At 35.3% G+C, this 27,703-nt stretch overlaps 1 protein-coding gene and 1 non-coding gene across 4 annotated transcripts in view; one reads left to right on the plus strand and one right to left on the minus strand.

Annotated features, from left to right (window-relative positions):
- The window catches only part of ADAMTS20 (ADAM metallopeptidase with thrombospondin type 1 motif 20), a 189,877-nt gene that overhangs the window by 78,100 nt on the left and 84,074 nt on the right, over positions 1–27,703 (plus strand). For 2 of the 3 annotated variants that reach the window (XM_037847952.1, XM_037847954.1), the window contains exons 9-18: positions 627–773; positions 3,202–3,343; positions 5,607–5,711; positions 11,138–11,283; positions 12,498–12,679; positions 12,781–12,917; positions 22,051–22,168; positions 24,511–24,606; positions 27,188–27,354; positions 27,507–27,636. In XM_037847952.1, coding sequence (XP_037703880.1) covers positions 627–773; positions 3,202–3,343; positions 5,607–5,711; positions 11,138–11,283; positions 12,498–12,679; positions 12,781–12,917; positions 22,051–22,168; positions 24,511–24,606; positions 27,188–27,354; positions 27,507–27,636 — 1,370 coding nt within the window. The remainder of the gene's footprint in view (positions 1–626; positions 774–3,201; positions 3,344–5,606; positions 5,712–11,137; positions 11,284–12,497; positions 12,680–12,780; positions 12,918–22,050; positions 22,169–24,510; positions 24,607–27,187; positions 27,355–27,506; positions 27,637–27,703) is intronic. The other variant, XM_037847953.1, reaches the window with a different exon arrangement.
- LOC119543591 lies at positions 1,238–1,344 on the minus strand. Its single transcript, XR_005218656.1, has one exon. It is a non-coding gene; the product is annotated as a U6 spliceosomal RNA (small nuclear RNA).

The raw sequence follows: 27,703 nt of genomic DNA on the forward strand, positions 1-27,703 counted from the left end.
CCAGCTAATTATTTAATATCATTTTTCTTTTTGTGACTATTTGGCTGCCATTTAGGACTGTTTCTATTATTCCAATTCTGTCAATAACCACTTATTGATTAAAGACCAGAAACTGTACTTAGACTGTTTCATTTAAAATAGATGGATGCTCCAGAATGATATGGAATTAGGGATTGAAGAAGTCTTTTTGCTACTGTAGCAATAGTCAGTGATCTAGAATTTAGTGTAGTATCCCCTTTACCTAATCTATGTCTACACACATCTCCTAGGATGTGTGTATTGAAAGTTGCAGTTATTTTCTTGTGACTACTATGTCCATTGTGATATGGTAAGCCAGAATCCAAATGTTTTGATTGTTTAGACTTAGATGTCACATGGGCAGACTGTGTTACCAACCAAAAGTTATAATCTAATGTGTCTCAGAAGTCATTTGCCCCTAAATATGAAGGTAACACTGGTTTCATAATGCTTTATGGAGAGAGGAAGAGTACAAAGTCCAGCATAACTGGATTTATCTATACTTTGTGTTATAATGTAGTATAAATATAAGGGATCTGTTGCTAATGCTGTATGCTTTGAAATCATTTTAACATTCTTTTTTTAAAAGTGTTTATTTTTATTTTTAGATTTAATGTTCCACACGATGATAGTTTCAAATGTAAGGAAGCTGGAATTAAGCATCAGTATCATGTAATGGCCCCAACTTTAAATTACCATACAAGTCCTTGGACCTGGTCAAAATGTAGTCAGAAATATATCACTGAATTCCTAGAGTAAGTTCAAGTATATGTTACTTTAATTAAATGACTGAACATTTATTAAATTTTAAAATTCAATGTCTTTTTTTTTTTTTTTTTTTTGCTGGTGGCTGATGATTCTGAAATTCCAGAATCCAAGGAAAACTGTTAGTAGCAGTCTTCTTTCTCATTCCGGTTCTGTAGACCTAAGAGAGCTCAGAAAGGCCAATTTAAATCTGAGAGTTTCAGTGATAAGAAATTTGATTAATTGGCCAAACCATAAGCTGATTTTAATCAGTGAAAACATGTATTCCAATTGGGATAACAGGCTTACCTGGGTGACAATTAATAATTGATTAGTACCTTGTCTTGGGTGGCAGTCGAGGCGGGTACTCCCCTTGAACTACAGAACCGGGTGGAGAGATCTGCGACTGTCTGGGAAAGCTCTAGGTAACTCTCTTAACTCCACGGTTTTCTCAGTGGTAACCAGCAAACGTGCGCAAAATAAGGAATGCTTCATGAATTTGCCCGTCATCCTTGTGCAGGGGACTTGCTAATCTTCTCTACATCACTCCAATTTTAGTATATGTGCTGCCGAAGCGAGCACTTGATTGTTTTCAAAGTGGTATAATTTATGATCAGTCTTTCATTTGTTTAAATTTAAGCTTACTTTCACTGTACAAACTGATGTTTAAAAACAAGGAAAGAGTTGTATATACATATTTTTATTATAAAATGATCTTTTTGTGTGTGTGGCAGTTTAGACCTAGTTTACCACTTTTTTATTTGGATCCTTCATTGTGATGAAAACTCCTTTTAAGGGGAGTCTTAATGGGAACTACAGTTTCCTTGTGTGGTTTTGAAAATTTCAGAAGCTACTGGGTAATATTTTGTGAGGAGTTTGAGTGACTCGGGTTTGAGGTACCTCTGAAGGACAGAGAAGAGATAAAGTCAAACTGTGAGTTATCCACATAGCTCTCTAAAACCGCAAGTTTTACATACTTTCTTGGAGGTCCTTTCCAGCTCTGAAAAGAGGAGGGAGGCAGATCGAGGTTCCTCTTACCTATCTCCACCTCCCTCCAGGTTTCTCGGCTTCAGTACCTCTTTTTATCCAAATGGTGATTTTATCCTAGTCATTAAAACTTGGCAAAAAGGCAAGCCCAAGCCCTTTCGGGTTATCTTTTTGTGTAAATGCAATAACACATCATCTCCTCTGCTGCCTATTCTAAGTACCAATTTAACGATATTAGCAGTTTGTAGTTACCTCTCTCTTTATGAATACTATGGAAATGAATAAAATCATGCTTTGGAATATGTGTTCATAAATGTACCCTGTAATTGTAATCTGCAGTGATTATTTATCCTTGTATGAGAACTTAATTTAAGAGCAACACACAGTTGCTGATCTGTGTATGATTGCATTATAGGTTTGTTTAGTGGTTAACTGAAGGGTTGATTAAAAATAATGTTGGGTATTCTTTTTTCTTTAGACGGGGAGAATGTTAGGATTTTCTTTAATGGAAATTAAAAAAAATTACATGTTCATTTTATTGACAAAAATTACATCCTTTTAACCAGAAAAACTTTTCACAAAAATATTTCTTTTGATCACTGCAGTGGAACAAATTGTTGCTTTTACCTCATTGGGATTGTTGAACCTTTTCATAATGTTTTCTGTGGACTGGATCTATTGCATGACAAAGTAGGAGTAAAATATATACATTTCCCCTGCTATTTACCACTTTTCTAAGTCCTTTAAATATATTAATCATGTATTCTAATAGCAACTTATAAGGTAGATATTACCATTCTGATTTTACTGATGAGAACAGTTCAGTTCAGGAAGATTAAATAATTTGTCCACATTCATGCAGCTTGGGAAGTGGTGGAACCAGAATTCAAGCTCCCAGAGCTGTACCCTAACTTTGTTTTATGCTCCCTCCTTGGGAAATCTCTTTAAGGTAAAGACGGCATAGAATATTTTGAAATTACTTTTTTGTTGTCCTTTAGAATTAGAGATGTACTTTCTCAAATGATTTTAAAAGCTGTTTTTATTTTTACAACATTTTGACCATCTGGATATTAAAGTTTATTAATATTGCATTGCAAAGTAGGCCAAAAATATAGGGTGATAACATATGAATATATGTTTCATAAATTATATTCTGATGAATTTATGTTTATTATTTGTCATTTTTACCTTTTTTGTTTTTAATTGCAACCTTCAAGAATGGTTGTAGGAGTCGAAATGAAGCTACATACATAAAAAGGCCTTTTTAAATTGTGAGGTTGTCATTATGTATAGGAACATTATTGTACTGACTTTGATATGAGTTGGTTTTTAAATTATGAAAAAATGCTGATATTCTCTTTGAGAGAGCAGAACTATAGAAAATGTGATAAAAATATACCAAAACATATGCATAATTTTATTCACAATTTTTATTTTCTGTCATTTGTTCAGTGCTGGTCATGGGGAATGCCTCCTTGACAAACCAAATGGCAGAATATATGATCTGTTTTCACAACTTCCTGGATTAATGTATGATGTAAACAAGCAGTGTGAACTTATGTTTGGTCCTGGATCTCAAGTGTGTCCCTATTTGGTAAGAAAAGTTTTATCCTTTTGTTTGAAAACTACCATAAAGTTACAGTTAGAATATATTTCAAAATGTACATTTCTTCTCTTGAAAGGAAGGTAAACTAAATACGTCTTTAGAAAAATTTAGTGTTTGGCTGAAAGAAGCTAAATAGACTAAAACTAAAATTTGAGTACTTCTCATGTGCCAAGCACTGTGTTAGATACTTAAAAAATTATCTTTATTCTCACAAAATCCTATGAAGTATTTTCATTTATAAAGTAGAGTCCAAGAGATTATATAATTTGAAAATCAACTAAAATTATTGAAATATGTATTTTCAAATGATGTATTAGGGGTGGGGAGGGGTTGGGGAATGCTGGCATTTTGATATTGTTTTAAAGGTCCTGGGAATCTAATTGGTGTCCTTTTCATTCACTAGATTTGAATCCAAGGGAATGAAATTTGGAGCATATTGTTTAGTTTTCATTAAACTATTATTTATAATTTATTTTGAGGATTTTTCGTTGATTAAATACTTGTAATTTCCACTGGAATAGCTGATTTAACACTTGCACTGGATCTGTAATCATGATTTTGTTTTGTTTTGGAGTGAATTTAGGATTTAGTCAAAAATGAATACCACTGCTTCAGTGGATCCATGTCTTATTCTTCCTGGCAAAGTAGTCACTCTGTTTTCTGCATTCCTGTACAAACCTCTGCCAAATTCTTGCCAAGCTACTAGATTGTGAAGATCATGGAGCTGGGAGCGCAGATTTATACATTTGTTTAAATAAAGATGTATCTCCTTTTTGTATTACATAGTAGGTGCCACAAAATATTTGTTGAAAGTTAAATGAATGAATGAAAAAATTGCAGCCACTTGACAGTCAGTGCAGAGACATGCAAAGTATTTTCCACAAAATGAATATTCCCCAAAGCTTAAATATATAATCACAAATTTTAATAAGCCTGTAAGCATCCACTATGAGGAAGGGATATTTACTTTAATGTTTCATTATAAGAGATATACCGTAGGACCTCATCTTATGTAACCAATAGGTTTGGAGACCCTTCACATAAGTTGAAAATCGCCTGTAATAGCAAACCCTGATATTTAATAAGTATTTCTTATACCAACATACCTATCATACGTTTTAAAATAGGGCAAATAAATACTCTAATAGCAATAAGTAAACAGAATAATCGTAGAAACAATTTTTAAAAATTTTAATTCTGTCTCCCGCACATGTGCCTCAGCAGCCTGCACTGCCCAAGGTCTCTCTGCCTCCGCCTCCACCCCCAGAGGAAGAAAATTGGCCCAGACTTGGAAAGGCCAGGAAGGCACCTGACAGCCGAGACTCGGGTGGTGTTGCCTGGAGACCCTGCCTGGGTCATTGTTTTGCCCCCTTCCCCTGCGCACCCTCCCTCTACTGCCACGCTCCCAGGCTATGTATAGGGCTTGCATAATAGCAAACCCCATTATTTAATAAGTTTTTCCTAAACAAACATGCCTGTGACACATTTTTTAAATAAATAAAGCAAATAAACACTCTAGTAACAATAAGTAAACAAAATTAATCATAGAAATAATTCTTTAAAATTTTAATTCTCTCTCTGCCATTATTTTTTTGGATTACCAATTGCATATATTTGAATTGGCATGTGTTGAGTTCATGCAAAATGAAGTCCTACTGTACTTCTTTCCTACCTAAAGTGGACACTAAATAAACTTTAAATTTAAATTCAGAAGAAGAAAGGAATTATCTGTGCCTCTGTGGATGTTCATTTCCTTGTGAAAACTTAAGACCCCTTTGTTCAAAAGTTGGAAGAGTGCATTAAATGCATAAAATAGGAAACTTCGGTATAGATTATACAGTATTTTTATGCACATTATTCATACATTCCACCACTAGATCAAAACGGGCTTTTGGAAACTCCTTGTGAATATCAGTTAACAATAAAAAAAAGTCCTTTAGAAAAGTATCCTGTAAAGAGAGAAAAATGTCTTACATAATTTTGAAGTTTTTCACTCCAATTCATTTCTCCCATTGTTCAGTGTACCAATAAATAAAACTTTTTGAAAACTGAATGTTGCCATTTTATGTGTTTAGAGAAAATTGATGACTAGAATTTCATTATTTAGCCATGATTTTTGCAGATTATTTCCAGCTATGATGGTTAAATCAGGAAATAAATAGTATGAATTTATAAATTGATACATTCTAGGGAACTGATCAGCATGGCTGTGTCTTAGTTTTACTCTTGCTTGCCTTTTGTTACTCTGCAGAAACAATGCAGGCGTCTCTGGTGCACAAGTGCAGAAGGAGTTCACAAGGGCTGTCGCACCCAACACATGCCCCTGGCAGATGGAACAAACTGTGGTCCTGGGATGGTAGGTTTTCTCCAAGGGTGAGTCTTGTAGCAAGAGATTATCTAAGGATGTGATTACTCTGCATTTTGGCACTCTGTTCATTATCCACTATCAACTTTTGTTCAGCTGGTTGAAATAATTTCATTCTCAGTTTGATTGACATAGTAGATTATTAAATGAGTTAACTTTAATTTTACCCTTTTTATTAAGATATAGCAGATGAATATGAAAGTTATAAATGATCATATATGTAATTACATAGCTGTATTGTTATCTAAGCATATTTGTATCCTTGTCATGAAAAATAAGTACAGAAAAAAAGGTCCTAATATTTTGTCAAATCCCTCACATTTCTGGACGTCAGCATAGCACACAGCTTCTCCCATAAAATTCAGTTAAATTTAATTGAAAAAAAATTTAAGTGGCTTCTTCATACATCTGTTGGTTCTGAACATGATAAAATAAATTGTACCCCTAAAATAAACTGCATACCATGCTACATTGTGACCATTCTTAACATTAATCATAAACTTATCTTAAATCTGCCAAAACTATGTTGAAGGATGATAAGGCTGATCATGATTTTAAAAAATACACTAAATGTGAGGAAGAAGTCAGGCTGTGCTCCAGGATGAAGAAAATTCTTTTGACCTTGGCATCTAGTATTGTCTACACTGATTCAGGCTGTCCCTCTCTTCTGAGCTCCCTCAGTGCAGAAAAAACACTTCTCCAGCAATGGGATAGACTAATGCTGCCTCTCTTGTTAACTTTACATTATGCAAAAATAAAAGCATCTTAAAATTAAGTTGGTTCAGTAGCTGAACTTGTGCCTTTACCACCTGTTGCTTCATTGAAATGTTTTTATCAGTTACTGCCTTTCTCTTGAATCACTTTTCCATCAGAAGTCATGTGTGCATCACAAATGAAATTGAAATTAAAGTTTCATTTAGAATTTCAGCAATTTTTGCAGGAGCAAAATAGTCTTAACACTTGAATTACTTTTTTGTTATTTCAGGATCAAAATTCTGGTGGATTTTTTTCAGTTCATAACCCTGACTTTTAAATTTTTGTCTTTACTTAACCTAAAGTTTCTATTTTGGTGATAAGGATTATCAAAAGGAGTTTTTTCCTCACTTCCTATGACCAATATTAGTTATTAGCTGCCTTTGTGATTTGTGGCATTTCATAAAGAAGAGAGGTTTTTTTCCTTTTCATGTGACAGTTACTGACTATCTGAGGGTAGTAGAGAAAAACGTAGTGCCTTTTAAGTGTGAAGGCTGTTCTCATATTAGCCTGTCAGCTAGAAGATGCATCTTTCCTCCAAAGGTGCTCACCTAATTCAGATCTAGTCCTGGGGCTAACTCTGTGCCTTATCAAATTTTCAAGTTACTTTACATCATGGACCCCCGGGATTGATTGCATGTGGCAAAAATAGTGATTGATATGTTTGCAAACATCAGAGAGATAGTATATGTAACTTTATTTATTGAGCTATCTTAATCTGCTTGAGGTATAAACATGAATTTTTTAATTGAGGTATATGAATAAAATGCATTGATCTTAATGCAGCCCAGTACGTTTTAACAAATGTACATACTCATGTAGCCAAGACTGTAATTAAGAAGAGTACATTTCCATCACTCTAGACAATCTCTTCATGCTCCTTCTCCCCAGAGGTAACCCCATTCTGATTTTTTTCTCCATGTATTAGTTTACCTGCTCTTGCCATTAATGTAAATGAAACCATACAGTGTTCTCTCTCTCCCTCTCTCTCTCTCTCTCTCTCCCTCTCTCTCTCTCTCCCTCTCTCTCTCTCTCTCCCTCTCTCTCTCTCTCCCTCTCTCTCTCTCTCTCTCTCTGTGTGTGTGTGTGTTTGGCTTCTTTTGTTCAACAAATGTTTTTGAGATATTTATCCATGGTTTTGCAAATATCAGTAGTTCATTTCTTTTTACTATTCTATAAATCAATTGAATGAATATACCATAATTAGTTTATCCATTCTCTTTTGGTGAACATTTGAGTCATTTCCAGCTTTTGGTTATTATGAGTAAAGCTGTTATAAACATTCCTGTACAAGTCTTCTTGTGGACATCTGTTTTTATTTCTCTAGGGTAAATATGTAGGAGTGGAATTATTGGATTGTAGTGTAGGTGTATATTAAACTTTGTAGGAAACTGCCAAACAATTTTCCAAAGTATTTGCACCATTTTAGACTCCCCCAGCAATGTATGAAAGTTCCAGTTGCTCTGTACTCATTGCCAGCTTTTGATATTGTTAATCTTTTAAGAAAATTTCAGCCATTCTAGTAGGTGCATAATGGTATCTCATTTTGGTTTTAATTTGCAATTCCCTGATGATCAGTCTTAAGCATCTTTTCATGTGATTGTTGACCACTTGAGTATTTCCCCATGATACCATATGGTAGCAGTGGATTTGTTGGGATTCAAGATAAATGTAATGGGATAATGAGGCCTGTTATAAGACTGGTGCAAGTTAAAAGGAGAAGTGGCATATAGGGTAGCCAACATGGAGATCATGATAGATCTTACAAGTGAGACTATACTGAATGCTTTTGGTAGTAAATCCATTTGGATGGATTCATGGTGAACCCATCTAATGATGAATTAATTTCATTACATGGTAAATAATATAACAGAATAACAAATTTGTGTTCAGATACTCATACTTTCCTATTCTATCTTTTTCATGCTCTGATTTCTTGGTCATTATAAAAAAGAGCAAGGATTATTTGAATTATTTCTAGTTGATGCATACAATATGCACATAGTGCATTATGTTCTAATTTCTTTTGTTCATTTCTAGTGTGGCTTGTTCATATTGAATACTATGTTCTAACTGAGGAAACAAAGTATTTTTTTTTCCACTGATGAGCTTGGTAATGGGATTCATTCATTTTAGGTGCTTAGGACACATCGGTTATCAACAGAAAAGATCCCTGCCCTCATGGAGCTTAAATTCTAGGGAGAGACTAGAATACTAAAGACAACTAATATGATAGAACCATGAACTTAGTTAGTGTTGTGAATAAGAAAAGAAAAAGAGCAGATAAGGGTTTGGGAGTTTGGTGGTAGAATGGGGCGATTTAAAAGATGGTGATCAGAGCAGACCTCATGGGAAGTTGTATGAGCTAAGTCTTAAAGGAAGTGAGGGAGTTAGCTATGAGGACATCTGGGGGAAGCACATTCCAGGCAGAGGGAACAGCTACGCTTCTAAGATGAGCTCCTGGAGTATGCCTGTAGCGTTCAAGAAGGAGCAACGAGGACACTGAGGTTGGAGTGGAGTAAAGGGAGGAACTTACAGGAAGTAACTGGAGGAATATTATGTAAGGCCTTGCAGGCCATTGTGGCAATTATGCATTTATTCCAAGTGAAATAATTGAAGGAACTGAGCAGAGGAGTGATGTGATTTGACTTAGTTTTAAAAGCATAGTTTTGGCAATGGTGTTGAGGCTAGACTGAAGGAAGGCAAGGGTAGAAACAGAGAAGCTCCGCTTAAGTTATTGCAGCAATAGAGATGTGAGATGATGGTGGCTCAAACCAGCGTGTAGTAGTGGGGATGATGTTTAAAAAGTCAGTTTTTGAAGAAACTACATCATTTGCTGATATATTAGATGTGGAATGTTAGAGGAAGAAGAGAAAAGGATGTCTCTACAATTTTGCTCTGATCAATTTAGAAGACTTTAGGAGGAGCAGGTTTTGAGGGGGGAGTGGCAGGAGTTTGGTTTTGGGCATGCCAAGTCTGAAATGACTATTAGACTTTGAAATAAAGGTGAGTAAGCAACTGGATATACCAGGCTAGAGTTCAGGAGAGAATGTACTGGGAAATAGATACACATTTGCCAGCTATTGGTGTTATGGATGGTATTTAAAGTTGCAGAGGAGACCACCGAGGAAGTGAGTATTGATGGAGAAGATAATAGAACCAAGATCTGAGCCTGTGGACTTCAACATTAAGAGGTCATGAAGAAGAAGAAGAACCGACAAAGGACACTGAAAAAGAGAAAACTAAGAGTGTGTGGAGACTTAGAAGCAAAGGGAAGAAAAGGTAGCAAAGAGGAAGAGTGAGCAACTGTGTCACCTGCTGCCGATAAGTCAAGGAAGGCAGGGACTGAGCATTGGCCATGGGTTATAACATTCTGGAGCCGTTGGTGACCACCACCAGAGCAGATTCCTGGAGAGATGGCTGTAAAAGCCTGGTTGGGGTAGGGTTTGTGAGAGAATAGGCAGAGGAAGTTAGACAATGAGCAAGACAACTCTTTCAATGAGAAACAGGGGAGTAATTGGTGAAGGAAAAGAGGTTTAAGAAAAGTTTTTGGTTTGTGCTTTTTGGTTGGGAGAAATAACAGTATGTTTGTATGTTAATGGGAATGAGCTAGTGGAATACTTCTCAAGCTATTTGTAGACAAGGATCAGTTTGTTCTCTTTTTATTTCCAATCATTTCAAAGCTGATACATTTGTATAAAATAATAAAAATGACTAGGAAATGAAATGGAAAAAAAATTAAAAATGTAAGCCAAATTTTTAATTATTAAGTTTGCTAGACATAGAATTACTCCATCAAATGCCTGCAAAAGTTTTTAAATGCTTACTCTCAATTTTTGTACTTCTCTCTTCACAGACTGGTAACAAGTAGTTCACAGACTGGCATCAGTACATGGAGCAGTCTTTTGAATAGCAGTTATGTAGAGGAGAATGAAATGATGATGTAGGAGAGGGAGAAGAGGAGCGATAATGTAGGAGAGGGATACTGGAGTTATGTTTTGAGTAATAAAAAGGGATAGAATCAATTGTAGTGGAGGAATTGGCTTTGGATAGGATCATGGATTTTCTACCATCCAGGAAGGCTAAGTACATGATGCGAAAAGGCTAAGTACACAATGCAGGCACTGTTAGTTGGTCATAAGGGATCGTGGGAGATCGTGGGCATGTTCTTCTGTAACCTTCCATTTTCTTGATGAAATATGACACAAGGTGATCATTTGAGACTTTGGATGAGGTAAAGTAGAAAGTTATCAAAAGGAGTGGAGAATGAATCTTTGAATAAAAAATAGAAGCATGTGTATATATACTTTTAACCTAATATTTATTAGTTTCTGTTTTTAAAACATTATTTTTCATTATACTTTCCAACTTTTCCCCACCTTATAGGTCTTCCTGCCGCAATATGACTCTAAATCTCAAAGGCAAGGAAAATATTATATTCTTTTTGCATTCTACAGATCTTACTGTATTCTGTAGATACTCAGGAAATATTCATAGAGGTGTCAAATGTAATAGCATTTCTGAATTAATAATATTTTTGCTTTGAGTTGCATATGCTTAGTTCTTATATTGATCTTTATGCTGCTATTGTAATTCATGTGATGTTCTAGTTAGATATGCATCAACCGTTTCTTCTAATCTTCTTGTGTTTGTTATCTTTATAGCATTGCCACCATGGACTATGTGTAAACAAAGAAATGGAATCACGTCCTGTAGATGGTGATTGGGGACCATGGGGACCTTATAGTTCTTGTTCAAGAACATGTGGAGGTGGAATCAAAAGCACAACCAGGCTCTGTAATCGCCCCGAGTATGTCTTTTTTATGTCACTGTAAATTAAGATAATCTCAAGGCACCAGAAAGTAAACATCAGTTTCATTCACTTCTAAAACTGGAGGTCAGTCTGTAAGTTTCTGAGATTCAGAAAGCTTCTGGAATACTTTAAGCTATATTACTTCATGTCTTGGTAGATTCAGATCTTAAAATGTATTAAAATAATTTTTAGAATCTGAATTGAGACAGGAGCCTTTTTATTTTTAATTATCTGATTTAGTCTAAATTTGAGAAATACTTATAAATATGAATTACAGTAATACTATTTTCAGAATTTTTGTGTTTCTGATGGCTCCTTTTGTCAATGTTTTTGGTCTCCTGAACAAAACATGGTTAGGTAATATTCCCTTTCAGCATTCGCTTTTACAAAACAGTTTTCTAAAGTTTTGGGTCATTTGACATTTCATATTCTCTTTCTCTGCTTCTCATGTTATAGATGCATCATTCTCTTTAGCTGAATGAGTACTGAAGCATATCTCCCCCTCATCAAAATATTTAAAAGAACTTAGAGATTCCATAAAGATTTTTAAATAGTGTTTCTGTTCTGTATGATATATAAATTGGTAAGAAATATGACACCCTCAAATACTTTAAAATCTTATTAAACTTTTTAATACAGAAATGTAACATTCTGAATAAAATCTGACTTTTTTCATGTGAATTTTAGAATAAATTATGCTAGATGTCTTTACATGCCAAAAATTCTTTTAAAAAGTTTTTATCAGCATAAATTGAAATAGCTATGAATATAGATTGATGCCACAAAACTCTAACCTGAATAATAAGTGGGCTATACCTGACAAATATGTATTTTTATTTAACATAATATTGTCCTCTTTTATTGTCTTCTTTTATTACGTCTTTCCTGATCCAAAAAATGAGCAAATCTTCTTTTGAAGTTTTAAACTTAATTTCCATCATTATTTAGTTCTTTGTTAATCTAATCAAGATTAAGCTGTCATGTCTGCTTTCCAGGGTGCACTGTCCACCCTAAGGTGGATATTTTTACAGTTTATCAGAGATAGAATGGTTAAAAAATCTCTGTTACATGCTTCTACTAAAAAAAAAGAAAACGTGTCAGTGGGATATCAGTGGTTTTCCAGATCCTGGAAGAGAGTGGAGCAGTTTTAGAAGTAAATGGCAGGAATAATATTATACTGATGTGCTTTAAAATGTAATGAATTTGACTAGGCCAAGAAACGGAGGCAAGTACTGTGTTGGCCGCAGGATGAAATTTCGCTCATGTAATACTGATTCATGTCCAAAAGGCAAGCAAGACTTTCGAGAGAAGCAGTGCTCTGAATTTGATGGTAAACATTTCAACATCAATGGTCTTTCCCCCAATGTGAGGTGGCTTCCAAAGTACAGTGGGAGTAAGTAATTGTAATATTTCTTAGATGTAGACATTTTTTGAGACAGAGAAACCCACAGTTTTATTATAGTAAACCAAAATTTTGACTTTTTTTTTTTACAGTTGCCATGAAAGATCGCTGTAAGCTCTATTGTCGGGTTGCTGGAACCACTAACTTCTACCAGTTGAAGGATAGGGTAGCTGATGGTACTCCTTGTGGGACTGAAACTAATGACATCTGTGTTCAAGGGCTATGTCGGGTAAGTCAATTACAAGTTTCTATTACATTTAAAGTTACTTAAACATATTTTTCTTCTAGTTCTCTAACCAGATATTCCTTCATATATTCGCTATCAATTCCACCAGATTTGCACCTTTGGTGCTATCGTGCTCTCTGTAGGAACATGCTTAGGAGACTTTTTTTTTTTTTTTTTTTTTTTAATCATCATTTTATTGAGATATATTCACATACCACGCAGTCATACAAAATAAATTGTACTTTCGATTGTTTACAGTACCATTACATAGTTGTACATTCATCACCTGAATCAATCCCTGACACCTTCATTAGCACACACACAAAAATAACAAGAATAATAATTAGAGTGAAAAAGAGCAATTGAAGTAAAAAAGAACACTGGGTACCTTTGTCTGTTTGTTTCCTTCCCCTACTTTTCTACACATCCATCCATAAACTAGACAAAGTGGAGTTTGGTCCTTATGGCATTCCCAATCCCACTGTCACCCCTCATAAGCTACATTTTTATACAACTGTCTTCGAGATTCATGGGTTCTGGGTTGTAGTTTAATAGTTTCAGGTATCCACCACCAGCTACCCCAATTCTTTAGAACTTAGAAAGGGTTGTCTAAAGTGTGCGTAAGAGTGCCCACCAGAGTGATCTCTTGGCTTGTTTTGGAATCTCTCTGCCACTGAACCTTATTTCATTTCCTTTCACATCCCCCTTTTCGTCAAGAAGATGTTGTCCATCCCACGATGCCGGGTCTACATTCCTCTCCGGGAGTCATATTCCACGTTGCCAGGGAGATTCACTCCCCTGGGTGTCTGGTCCCACGTAGGGGGGAGGGCAGTGATTTCACCTTTCAAGTTGGCTTAGCCAGAGAGAGAGGGCCACATCTGAGCAACAAAGAGGCATTCAGGAGGAGACACTTAGGCACAGATATAGGGAGGCCTAGCCTCTCCTTTGCAGCAACCATCTTCCCAAGGGTAAAACTTATGGTAGAGGGCTCAACCCATCAAACCACCAGTCCCCTATGTCTGTGGTCGTGTTAGCAACCATGGAGGTGGGGTAGGCGAATACCCCTGCATTCTCCACAGGCTCCTAAAGGGGGCACTACATCTTTTTTTTTTTTTCCTTGTTTGTCTTTTTTCTTTTTTTTTTTTTTTTAACTTTCCCTTCTTTTTTAAATCAACTGTATGAAAAAAAAAGTTAAAAAGAAAACAAACATACAATAAAAGAACATTTCAAAGAGACCATAACAAGGGAGTAAGAAAAAGACAACTAACCTAAGATAACTGCTTAACTTCCAACATGTTCCTACTTTACCCCAGGAAAGTTACATAATATAGCAACATTTCAGTGAACTTGTTCCTACTACATCCATCAGAAATTAACAGACCATAGTCATTTCTGGGCATCCCCAGAACGTTAAATAGCTTATCTGTTCTTCTTGGATTATTGTTCCCCCTTCCTTAATTGCTCTCTACTGCTAGTTCCCCTACATTCTACATTATAAACCATTTGTTTTACATTTTTCAAAGTTCATATTAGTGGTAGCATATAATATTTCTCTTTTTGTGCCTGGCTTATTTCGCTGAGCATTATGTCTTCAAGGTTCATCCATGTTGTCATATGTTTCACCAGATCGTTCCTTCTTACTGCCGCGTAGTATTCCATCGTGTGTATATACCACATTTTATTTATCCACTCATCTGTTGAAGGACATTTGGGTTGTTTCCATCTCTTGGCAATTGTGAATAATGCTGCTATGAACATTGGCGTGCAGATATCTGTTCGTGTCACTGCTTTCCGATCTTCCGGGCGTATACCGAGAAGTGCAATCGCTGGATCGAATGGTAGCTCTATATCTAGTTTTCTAAGGAACTGCCAGACTGACTTCCAGAGTGGCTGAACCATTATACAGTCCCACCAACAATGAATAAGTGTTCCAATTTCTCCACATCCCCTCCAGCATTTGTAGTTTCCTGTTTGTTTAATGGCAGCCATTCTAACCGGTGTTAGATGGTATCTCATTGTGGTCTTAATTTGCATCTCTCTAATAGCTAGTGAAGCTGAACATTTTTTCACGTGTTTCTTGGCCATTTGTATTTCCTCTTCAGAGAACTGTCTTTTCATATCTTTTGCCCATTTTATAATTGGGCTGTCTGTACTATTGTCATTGAGTTGTAGGATTTCTTTGTATATGCAAGATATCAGTCTTTTGTCAGAAACATGGTTTCCAAAAATTTTTTCCCATTGAGTTGGCTGCCTCTTTACCTTTTTGAGAAATTCCTTTGAGGTGCAGAAACTTCTAAGCTTGAGGAGTTCCCATTTATCTATTTTCTCTTTTGTTGCTTGTGCTTTGGGTGTAAAGTCTAGGAAGTGGCCTCCTAATACAAGGTCTTGAAGATGTTTTCCTACATTATCTTCTAGGAGTTTTATGGTACTTTCTTTTATATTGAGATCTTTGGTCCATTTTGAGTTAATTTTTGTGTAGGGGGTGAGGTAGGGGTCCTCTTTCATTCTTTTGGATATGGATATCCAACTCTCCCAGCCCCATTTGTTGAAAAGACCATTATGGCTCAGTTCGGTGACTTTGGGGGCCTTATCAAAGATCAGTCGGCCATAGATCTGAGGGTCTATCTCTGAATTCTCAATTCGATTCCATTGATCTATATGTCTATCTTTGTGCCAGTACCATGCTGTTTTGGCAACTGTGGCTTTATAATAAGCTTCAAAGTCAGGGAGTGTAAGTCCTCCCACTTCGTTTTTCTTTTTTAGAGTGTCTTTAGCAATTCGAGGCTTCTTCCCTTTCCAAATAAATTTGATAACTAGCTTTTCCAAGTCTGCAAAGTAGGTTGTTGGAATTTTGATTGGGATTGCATTGAATCTGTAGATGAGTTTGGGTAGAATTGACATCTTAATGACATTTAGCCTTCCTATCCATGAACATGGAATATTTTTCCATCTTTTAAGGTCCCCTTCTATTTCTTTTAGTAGAGTTATGTAGTTTTCTTTGTATAGGTCTTTTACATCTTTGGTTAAGTGTATTCCTAGGTACTTGATTTTTTTAGTTGCTATTGAAAATGGTATCTTTTTCTTGAGTGTCACTTCCGTTTGTTCATTTCTAGCATATAGAAACATTACTGACTTATGTGCATTAATCTTGTATCCCGCTACTTTGCTAAATTTGTTTATTAGCTCTAGTAGGTGTATCGTTGATTTCTCAGGGTTTTCTAGATATAAGATCATATCATCTGCAAACAATGACAGTTTTACTTCTTCTTTTCCAATTTGGATGCCTTTTATTTCTTTGTCTTGCCGGATTGCCCTGGCTAGCACTTCCAGCACAATGTTGAATAACAGTGGTGACAGCGGGCATCCTTGTCTTGTTCCTGATCTTAGAGGGAAGGCTTTCAGTCTCTCACCATTGAGTACTATGCTGGCTGTGGGTTTTTCATATATGCTCTTTATCATGTTGAGGAAGTTTCCTTCAATTCCTACCTTTTGAAGTGTTTTTATCAAAAGGGATGCTGGATTTTGTCAAATGCTTTTTCAGCATCTATTGAGATGATCAATTGATTTTTCCCTTTCGAGTTTTTAATGTGTTGTAATACATTGATTGTTTTTCTTATGTTGAACCATCCTTGCATGCCTGGAATGAACCCCACTTGGTCATGGTGTATGATTTTTTTAATGTGTCTTTGGATTCGATTTGCAAGTATTTTGTTGAGGATTTTTGCATCTATATTCATTAGGGAGATTGGCCGGTAGTTTTCCTTTTTTGTAGCATCTTTGCCTGGTTTTGGTATTAGATTGATGTTAGCTTCATAAAATGAGTTAGGTAGTGTTCCATTTTTTCCAATGTTTTGAAAGAGTTTGAGTAAGATTGGTGTCAGTTCTTTCTGGAAAGTTTGGTAGAATTCCCCTGTGAAGCCATCTGGCCTTGGGCATTTATTTGTGGGAAGATTTTTGATGACTGATTGGATCTCTTTGCTTGTGATGGGTTGGTTGAGGTCTTCTATTTCTTCTCTGGTCAGTCTAGGTTGTTCATATGTTTCCAGGAAATTGTCCATGTCCTCTACATTATCCAGTTTGTTGCCATACAGTTGTTCATAGTATCCTCTTATAATTTTTTTAATTTCTTCAGGATCTGCAGTTATGTCACCTTTTTCATTCATTATTTTGTTTATATGGGTCTTCTCTCTTTTTGATTTTGTCAGTCTAGCTAGGGGCTTGTCAATCTTGTTGATCTTCTCAAAGAACCAACTTTTGGTGATATTTATCCTCTCTATTGTTTTTTTGTTCTCTGTGTCATTTATTTCTGCTTTAATCCTTGTTATTTCTTTTCTTCTACTTGGTTTAGGATTGGTTTGCTGTTCATTTTCTAGCTTCTTCAGTTGATCCATTAGTTCTTTGATTTTGGCTCTTTCTTCCTTTTTAATATATGCATTTAGTGCTATAAATTTCCCCCTTAGCACTGCTTTTGCTGCATCCCATAGGTTTTGGTATGTTGTGTTCTCATTTTCATTCGTCTCTATATATTTAGCAATTTCTCTTGCTATTTCTTCTTTAACCCACTGATTGTTTAGTAGTGTGTTGTTTAACCTCCAGGTATTTGTGAATTTTCTAAGTCTCTGATGGTTATTGACTTCTAATTGTATTCCATTGTGGTCAGAGAATGTGCTTTGAATAATTTCAATCTTTTTAAATTTATTGAGGCTTGTTTTATGTCCCAGCATATGATCTATTGTGGAGAAAGTTCCGTGAGCACTAGAAAAGTATGTGTATCCTGGTGATTTGGGATGTAATGTCCTGTAGATGTCTGTTAAATCTAATTCATTTATCAGATTGTTTAGGTTTTCAATTTCCTTATTGGTCTTCTGTCTGGTTGATCTATCTATAGGAGAGAGTGATGTGTTGAAGTCTCCCACAATTATTGTGGAAACATCAATTGCTTCCTTTAGTTTTGCCAGTGTTTCTCTCATGTATTTTGTGGCCCCTTGATTGGGTGCATAGACATTTACGATTGTTATTTCTTCTTGCTGAATTGCCCCTTTTATTAGTATGTAGTGGCCTTCTTTGTCTCTCAAAACATCCCTGCATTTGAAGTCTATTTTATCTGAGATTAATATTGCTACACCTGCTTTCTTTTGGGTGTAGCTTGCGTGAAATATTTTTTTCCATCCTTTCACTTTCAGTTTCTTTGTGTCCCTGTGTCTAAGATGAGTCTCTTGTATGCAACATATTGATGGTTCATTTTTTTTTGATCCATTCTGCGAATCTATATCTTTTAATTGGGGAGTTTAATCCATTTACATTCAACGTTAAAACCGTGAAGGCATTTCTTGAATCGGCCATCTTATCCTTTGGTTTATGTTTGCCATATTTTTCCCTCTCTCTATTAATATCCTTTATTGTACCCATACCGAATCTCTTTAGTACTGAACCTTTCTCCAAGTCTCTCTGTCCTGTCTTTGTTTCTCTGTCTGTAGGGCTCCCTTTAGTATCTCCAGTAGGGCAGGTCTCTTGTTAGCAAATTCTCTCAGCATTTCTTTGTCTGTGAAAAATTTAAGCTCTCCCTCAAATTTGAAGGAGAGCTTTGCTGGATAAAGTATTCTTGGCTGGAAATTCCTCTCACTCAGAATTTTAAATATATCGTGCCACTGCCTTCTCGCCTCCATGGTGGCTGCTGAGTAGTCACTACTTAGTCTTATGCTGTTTCCTCTGTATGTGGTGAATTGCTTTTCTCTTGCTGCTTTCAGAACTTGCTCCTTCTCTTCTACGTTTGACAGTGTGATCAGTATATGTCTCGGAGTGGGTTTTTTTGGATTTATTCTATTTGGAGTTTGCTGAGCATTTATGATTTGTGTATTTATGTTGTTTAGAAGATTTGGGAAGTTTTTCCCAACAATTTCTTTGAATACTCTTCCTAGACCTTTACCCTTTTCTTCCCCTTCTGGGACACCAATGAGTCTTATATTTGGACGTTTCATATTATCTATCATATCCCTGAGGTCCATTTCGAGTTTTTCAGTTTTTATCCCCATTCTTTCTTTTATGCTTTCATTTTCCATTCTGTCATCTTCCAGGTCACTGATTCGTTGTTCAACTTCCTCTAATCTTGTACTATGAGTGTCCAGAATCTTTTTAATTTGGTCAACAGTTTCTTTAATTTCCATAAGATCATCCATTTTTTTATTTAGTCTTGCAATGTCTTCTTTATGCTCTTCTAGGGTCTTCTTGATTTCCTTCATATCCCGTACTAGGGTCTCATTGTTCATCTTTAGTTCTTTGAGTAGCTGCTCTAGGTGCTGTGTCTCTTCTGGTCTTTTGATTTGGGTGCTTGGGCTTGGGTTATCCATATCGTCTGGTTTTTTCATATGCTTTATAATTTTCTGTTGTTTTTGGCCTCGTGGCATTTGCTGAACTTGATAGGGTTCTTTTAGGGTTTGTAGACCTATTGAAGTCCTTATCTCTAATTTATCAGATCTACAGCTTCGTGGAGTACACTTTCTCTAACTAACCAGCAGGTGGCGTCCACGAGCCACCTGTTCTCCACAAGCTAGTTCTCCCCTGCTTAGCCTTTTTGGTGAGTGGGGGAGTGAGTCTTGTGGGGCCCAATTGGTGTACCAAGCTTGTGTGTGTAGTTGGTGTTGCCTGCCCTGTATGTGGGGCGTGTTTCTGGGCAGTCGGGGAGGGGGGGTGGCCCTAACAATCAAATCTCCCTGATGATCCTAGAGTTTTAAAGCTGCTGCAATAGTCTAATCCTTCAGTTCAGTCCTGCCACAGTTTGTCTCTGCCACTGACCCACAAGTCCTTGGTATTGGCGTATGGCTCCTGAGACTTGCAAGTGGGCCCCTCTTCCAGGCCGTGCACCCCGGGTCCTCTGTTGAGGGATGACTGTGCTATGTCACAGGTGAGTGCCATCCCCCCAGGGCAGTTCTGGGCTGCTGGGCTTTGTAGGGAGGCTCCCAGTCTGCTCAAATGATGGCTGAATGGGGCTTTGTTAATTCACACTGCTCCACCTTCCCAGCTCTGAGACATTCAGCTGAGGTTGCAGGGAAGGCTAATGTCCACGCCCAGTTTTGTGGTGTGTGCCTGTTATTTGAAGCACTTCCGTCACACTGGGTTGTCTGGGGCAGCTCTGGGCTATGGGGCTGGCGATGGGCAGGAGTGTTTCCTGTCCACCAGGATGGTGGCTGTGAGCGGACACCCCCCTTTTCTTGTGAAGTTGTGTTGTTTAGTGAATTTTCTCAGCCACTGGATTATTGCCTTTTGTCTCAGAGCTCTCTTAGTTGTGCTCTTGACTTGAGGTGCCCAAATTTCAATTCTTTGAAGCTTTCTGTATTGGGCTTCTTAGAGTAATTGTTTTAGAAAAAGAAAAAAGGATTTAAAAAAAAAAAAAAAAAAAAAAGGCCCTCCTCAGAGATCTAATGGGTTATTGAAATGCTAAGAGACAAAGCAACCAGGGCCATTAAGGAAAGGTCCACAGGGCAGAGAGATCAGCTTTTCTTCGGGATTTGCATATGCGCCTCAAGGCCTGAGCTCCGCCCTTCCCCTTTCTGTGTTCACCAGAACTCCAAAAATCCTCTGCTTTTATTTTGGAGTTTTTCGTGTTGTTTTTTTTCTATGCCTGTCTCCTCTCTGCTGGGCTGGCTGCTCTCAGAGTCTCTGGTGTCTGGTCTCAGTCTATCTATGGTTGGAGTTTGAATCAGTAGAATGAGTTTCCGATAAGAGCAGCCACTGCAGTTCTCCCTTCTCCTTCCCGGAGCTGACAGCCCCTCCTCCCCCGGGACTGAGCCTGGCAGGGAGGGGCGCAGGTCCCCTGGCCGCAAAAACTTACAGATTTCGCTGATCTCAGCAGTTTGACATTTTCATGAGTGTTGTATGAAGTATGCCCAAAGACAGATTGCTCTGTGGTGTCCAGTCCACGCAGTTCCTGGCTTTTTACCTACTTTCCTGGAGGAGTAACTAAAACTTACAGCTCACCAGTCTGCCATCTTGCCCCGCCTCGCTTAGGAGACTTTTGAGTAGGCTTTTCCCTGTTGTCAGGAGTGACTCGTGAGCATTATTATCAGTTTGCTGTTGTTGTTTTGCTTTTGGCACTCAGGAGCAGAGGAGGCATGAGGTCAGCTTCCTAAAAGGATAGAAAATAATAGGAAACAAGGATTGTAAAGTCCCGTTACTACTTAAATGCAGCCTTCTGTGGCGAGTTCTTCCTCTGCGTTAAAAGCATTGCTGTCTTCCCTCCTCCCCTCCATCCCTCCAGCCTTCTCTCCTTCCCTCCCTCTCGCCTCTTCTCCCAGCATTCAGTGTCGTGAAAATGAAAAAATCTTATAAAGATAATACTTTCAGAAAATATCTGGCTGGATTTTGGAAATATTTGGCCTTATGTATAAAAGATTTCATGAGACTTTATACATTTTTTTTACTTTGTTATTCACTTAAATTTAGAGGTTTATTCCAAAGAATGAAAGAGTTATTGAACAGATGAGAAGGATGGCTTCTGGAGAGCAGTAGCACTTGTTCCTTGGAGCCAAAGGAATAAACCATTTACTTTCTCTTTTATTCATTTTTTTCATTTTCTTTTTGTTTTCATAAATGCCACTTATGTTGGAGATTAATTTTGTACAAATAGATTTTTTTCTTTCAAATGTGCTTAGTTTATTCCCAGAACTTTAAGGTCATGAGTTAAAAAAATAACTCATGAAAGGCATCTAAAGGCATCCTTTTCGAGTTAGACATTCTATCTAATTTGTTACTTACATCATCATACTTGCCCCTTTGAATTGCATTTCTTTAAAGAATGGTTTTCAAATGATTGTATAGGAATCACTGTCAGGGTTTGTTACAATGCAGATTCCTAGGTTTCACCTCCAAGGATATCAATTTAGGAAATATGGGAATCTTAAATGCCACTCGTGATTTTGATGTAGTAGGTATGTGGATAAGCCTTTGAAAAACACTGATCTTTAGACTACGTGAAAAGATGTGTGAAAAATTGATGATGAAATCTGTAGATAATATTCTTTTTAAAAATCTTGTAATATTGAATCTTGCGTAAATTGAAAGACTAATTTTGGAAAGAAAGAAAATTTTAAATCACCGTGCTTAAAATTAATAATTTTTATTAATTATTTTGTTTTTGAAGCAAGCTGGTTGTGATCATGTGTTAGACTCCAAAGCCAGGAGAGACAAATGTGGTGTGTGTGGTGGTGATAACTCTTCATGCAGGACAATGACAGGGGTTTTCAACAGTGCTCATTATGGTAAGCTGTGAGTTTCTTTTTAAAAAAATATTTTTATACAATAATGGAGAGTATAATGAAGATATCCTAGTAATGGGTTGTTATTGTTTTGTCTACTGTGTACCCTTAAATCTGAAATGATGGTTAAATAAAAATTTCATAAATATAAAAAATTAAAACTTATGCCAATGATGTATCATTGAATTAATGAATTCACTGCCAAGGCAAATCTGTTTTCTGAAAAATTATTAGGTGCATTTATTAGAGGAAATCCAATGGTATTTGACAATGATGTGTAAATAATTCCTCTACTTAGTGACATGCTTTTACTGATGTTTCTGTAATATGAAATGTATATACTTTTGAATATTTTAGGAAACTTATTTTCAATCATTTTTGATCATTTGAACCATATCTTATATATAATCTAGTTTATCTGTAGTGTTTCTTATTAATGATATATTAAAAATATTAACTGAAGGTGAAAGATAAAACCATTAAATGTTGGTTAGGAATTATTGCACTTAATTTTCCCTGCAGTATCTGGATCACAGATATAATTGGTATTTGGCCATAATTGCATTTTTTGTTTTTAAAAATGTTGTGAGAATATAATGTCAGATATTTTGCATTCTAAAATTTTCCAGGCAAACATTTTTTTCTTTTCATGGTAATCAAACCAAACCTTTAAAACTTTCCTTACAAAGTGAAAGTGTGTTTTTTACAGCTTTATTGCTCAATTGTAAATTGTGTTCACGTGTTCAAATATAATTGTTTAAACTAGCATGAATTTCTTCAATTAAAGCAGTATTATTTAAAACAAAATTTATATTTTTATTTATATGAAAAATATGTACATTTTTCATACTTTTATGTTTATGAATCGTAATACATAAGTTTGACATTGTTTTTCTAGTGGTTATGATTCATTATTTTATGAGAAGCACACACATTTGTTCCCCTTTTATGACCAGTGGCACACATTTTTTAAAGTGTGGTCTGTATTCATTGAAAATTACTTTTTCTGTCTAACACCACATAAGTTGAATTAGGACCAAATATTTAACCTTGTCAAAATTATATTATGAATTAATCAATTGTCAAATGTAAAAAGGTGTTTAATTCATTTTCAGGGTCTGAATAGCCTCTGTCACAATTCTGCCCCCTGGTGGTAGCCTTCACTGTGTCATCTTCACAATGCTTTAGGCTTTCGCTCTTGAAAAAAATACCACAGACATGAATAGTGAATGTAGTGAGAGTATTTTATAGTGGAAAAAAATGGTGAATTAAAATTATTTTCATATAATTATAATCCAAACTTGTATGCATATAGTGTGAACAGAATAACATAACATGTATCACCTTTTATTTAAAATGTGTTGCCTTAAAGATGCAAATAATACTGCTTTAAAGACATGCAAAGTGATCTCAATCCAAGTTGCAATTTAAACTCTTGAAATTTCCTGTCCTTGAGTACTTTTATCAAAGTTTGTATTGAAGAAAAATAGCAACTTGTTTTATATATGTATTTAATAGAAGGGAAAAAATCCTAATAATGAAAATAAGAAACTTAGAATAATATTGCTAAAGCATAATTCATTGTTGAAAGCATTTGGACAGTTATGAATATGAGTGTTTTTAGTGCTGGGAAAACATCCTTTCTTGCTTATATGTTAAGTATAAGCACTTTGGTTTAGTGTTTCCTCACCTTTTGAGCAATGCCAGTATTGCTGAATTTGGTCTTGTAAAACATACATAGTTCCATTCATCTCAAGTAAACTAGTTTCTCCTGACAAATTTTGTTAGTAGACTTCTTAAAATAATGTAAACATTTTGGGGATAGCTGCATACATTCCCGCTCATGCTGCAAACTGAAAGCTTAAGAAAAAATATGATTTTCATTAACTTTCATTATTTTGCTATTCATGAGTCCCTGGGCACTAATCACAGCAATGATCAATTATTTTGTTTTCCCTGGATATGCAAGTAACATATGAAATGCTGCAATTTTTTTCCCATTAGAAATTATAAAATGTGAAAAATATTAGTCAGATTTTAAAATGAATGTGTATACTTTATGTTTAAGGAGCTAAAATACTAGCCTCATACCCATTCTATGTTAAGAATTTTAAAAATAAGAAAAATTAAGAATCCTGAGCTCACTACGTTTGTAGACAGCAACCGCTTTTTCTCAATGCTCAGTAAGTTGTATAGTTGCCTTGATTCAAAAGCAGCATAAGCGCTGTATGTTTTTAAAAATAAAATGAAATTAACCATGACCGTGTTATTCAAATTTTCAGTCATTCAGCGGTAATAGCCATCTGCTTTTTGTGAAATTTAACATGTATCAAATTACATTGCAGGTTATAACATTGTAGTAAAGATTCCCACAGGAGCAACAAACATTGACATTCTTCAGCACAGCTATTCTGGAAAACCAGAAGATGACAATTACCTTGGTAAATATTTCTAGTAAGCATTAGCCAATATGTGGTTCATGTGCAATTTCATGGAGGTCTGCGGTTGATCTAAATTCTTGTAAATCAAGAGCCGTTTGAGCAAATATGCAATTTCAGTGCACACTAAGCTTCAGTCCTATCTGACTCCTTATACATGAGTTTTTCTTGAGCTGTACAAATCATATCCTATTAAAGAAACCAAACTGAACTAAATTCTGAAAAGTAAATTTGTTTCAGTTTTACCCATAAGTGTTTTAGATAACAAAATGTTACATTCGGTTTAAGTTGCATGTATATTTAGAACAAAATCCTCTTCTGTATTTTATCTGAAATTAATTATAGACCTCTTGGAGATTCCATGTCTTAATACAGTTTTCTTAAAAGTTTCTACAGTTTAGCAAGAAGAGTTCAAATACAACTTAAAAAAATCTCTTATGTTAAAGAAATGTTGAAAGAGAACTGATTTCATGTTTTTGGATGTTAATGAATGTAATTGCAGTATATTGTCGTTTAGTTATTTCCACATTATCGGCTTCATTTATGTTATTTATTTTTAGAAATTAACTTTCAGATTTAAAGATTTTACTTAGGCTAAAACATAAAAAAATGTTTTACAAATCCTTTCTTTCTTTTCAGAAGTACCTTCATATTTACTTATCTGTTTTTAACCAAGCTGTAATAGGTGATGGTATAGAGTTGATGTTGAGAAAGTACCTGTTTTACATTAATAAAATGTGAAGTTTTGACCCAAGTAATCAGTGCTTATAACTGGGACTCCAAATCTGTAATGAACAGCATGTCTTATGAATCACATTGAGCATTATTAAATCAAATGTAAATATTCTGATTTATTATCCTTTTACATTTAGTTAGAATTATTTCTCTTTTGCTAAAAATATAAATGTAACTAGGTACATGTGCAGACATATAAACTACCATATTGTAGATAAATATTTTAATATGTTTCTATTGAGTTCCAAATATAGATATTTGTATCTTCCTGGGAATGGCCAACTTCTTCTGCACAAGTTTAAAAAGTAGAAATACTGACCAATTAAGTGTCAATGTAAGAGAATTACAAATGGAATTATCAAGATCTAACTTGAAATGATCAAAATAAATATTCAAGTTCATTAAAAGCAATTCATAAAACATTTGTATTTGTGAACTTTCCTTTTAACTGTAAAAGCCATGAAATCTGTATAGTTTTTCTCGCTAAGGTACTATTTATTTCCCTTAGTTTGAATGTAAGCAATAGTCCCTTAAATATGCCTAACCACTCAATTTAATAATGTGCAGATTCTTATGTAGAGGAAATTCTATTTTGTAGCATAAATATAGAACTTTGGTTCTTCATTAAATTCAGTTTAATATATGTAAAGACACATACATTTGCAGAAACACCAAAGATATTCTGAAATAATACTTTCAAGATTGCCTTTTTTGAAAGGGTAATATTTTTGATGAAGTTTAGCCATAGGTAGCTTATGTGCCTTGAATGTCAAGCGAATGTTTTCCACAAAGGTCATCATCCATTGAAAAACTCTCTGGTACAGCGTAAGTAAAGGCAAAAAAAAGTTTTGGTTCATTTGGGTTTTTTATTCATGGGAAATTTAAAATATTATGTTTGTCCACTTGAAAATTAAAAATAAATAGCACTTTGTTTACAATGTACACATGTTTACAAACGTTTTCCATATTTGAGCTGATGAAAAGCCTGTGAGGTCAAAATTTGTATTATCTCTGTGATACAGTTTAGGAAACTGAGCAAAATATTTGTGCAAGATCCTGCAGCAATTAGTTGAAACAGCTTGAACTTAAATCCATTGTTCTATCACAAAATTTGGTTGTCTTTTTACTACCACACTATGGACACCATGAAATTTTGTGTTTAAAAGTAACAAATAATGAATACATACTATATTATTGTAATTTATACATATGCTATATAAATAAATATATTCACAAATACATATTTGATAGGTTTATGTAAATAGTACCTGTCAGTGGAATAGAGAGAGAACAAGAAGAGGGCTTGGACTGAGAGGGAAATCTAGAGAGGTAATCTGAAAAACAATCATGTAACATATGTGTCAACAGCAATAGAGTGCCCCTCATGAAAAAGACCTAGACATTTATATAGAGAATTAAAGTCATTGCATGGCATTTTAGAATATTGACCCTAGAAATTTAAAGGTTTGTATAGTTTTTCAAAGATAAGCATAAATGGAATGTTATGAGAGGCTGGCTGTTCTCTTTTCCTGCCATTGATGACCAGGATTGATTTGGCGGATGTGTCTGCTCAGTTCATGAATTCATTCTTCTCCTCCTCTCTCCATCTGTCTGAAGATGCTTACCTCATCAAAGAAGACAGCCTGCCAAGATAGAAAAGTATAGGGTGAATTTATTTTAATGTCGCTAGATGTGCTGAAGTTTCCCTACTTATAAGTTAGATATCACATTACAGTAAAATAAAATTTACTTCCTTCAAGTGAGTTCAATTTTAAAAGTTTAATGGGTTATTTTTCTATACTGTTGACTGGTTTCAATATTTTGTAAGTAATACTTTATTCTTTTACAGCATTATCTGACACTCAAGGGAATTTTCTTTTGAATGGCAATTTTGTTGTAAGTATGTCAAAAAAAGAACTCAACATACAAGGAGCTATCTTTGAATACAGTGGTTCAAACAACTCAATTGAAAGAATTAATAGTACTGATCGACTTGAAGAAGAACTTGTTTTGCAGGTAAATTCTCTGTAGCTGATGATGTCTTAGCTTTAATCATATTGGTAAATTGTGATGGTGAAGTATAGCATTTATTATTAAATATAAAAGTAATGTATTTAAAATATATCTTTTGTGAGTTAATTGTATGTCTCTTTTGCATTTTTATTGAGGTTTTGTGTGTAGGTAACTTGTACAACCCTGATGTACGTTATTCCTTCAATATCCCTATGGAAGAGAAGAGTGACCCATTTGCATGGGATCCATATGGACCATGGCAAGACTGTACCAAAATGTGCCAAGGTACCCTGGTATTGAATAGAAGAAACAACATTTTGACAGTTCGTACTGCTATAATTTAGATATTTTT

This window comes from Choloepus didactylus, chromosome 8 (assembly GCF_015220235.1).
Source record: "Choloepus didactylus isolate mChoDid1 chromosome 8, mChoDid1.pri, whole genome shotgun sequence".
Taxonomy (NCBI): Eukaryota; Metazoa; Chordata; class Mammalia; order Pilosa; family Megalonychidae; genus Choloepus; species Choloepus didactylus.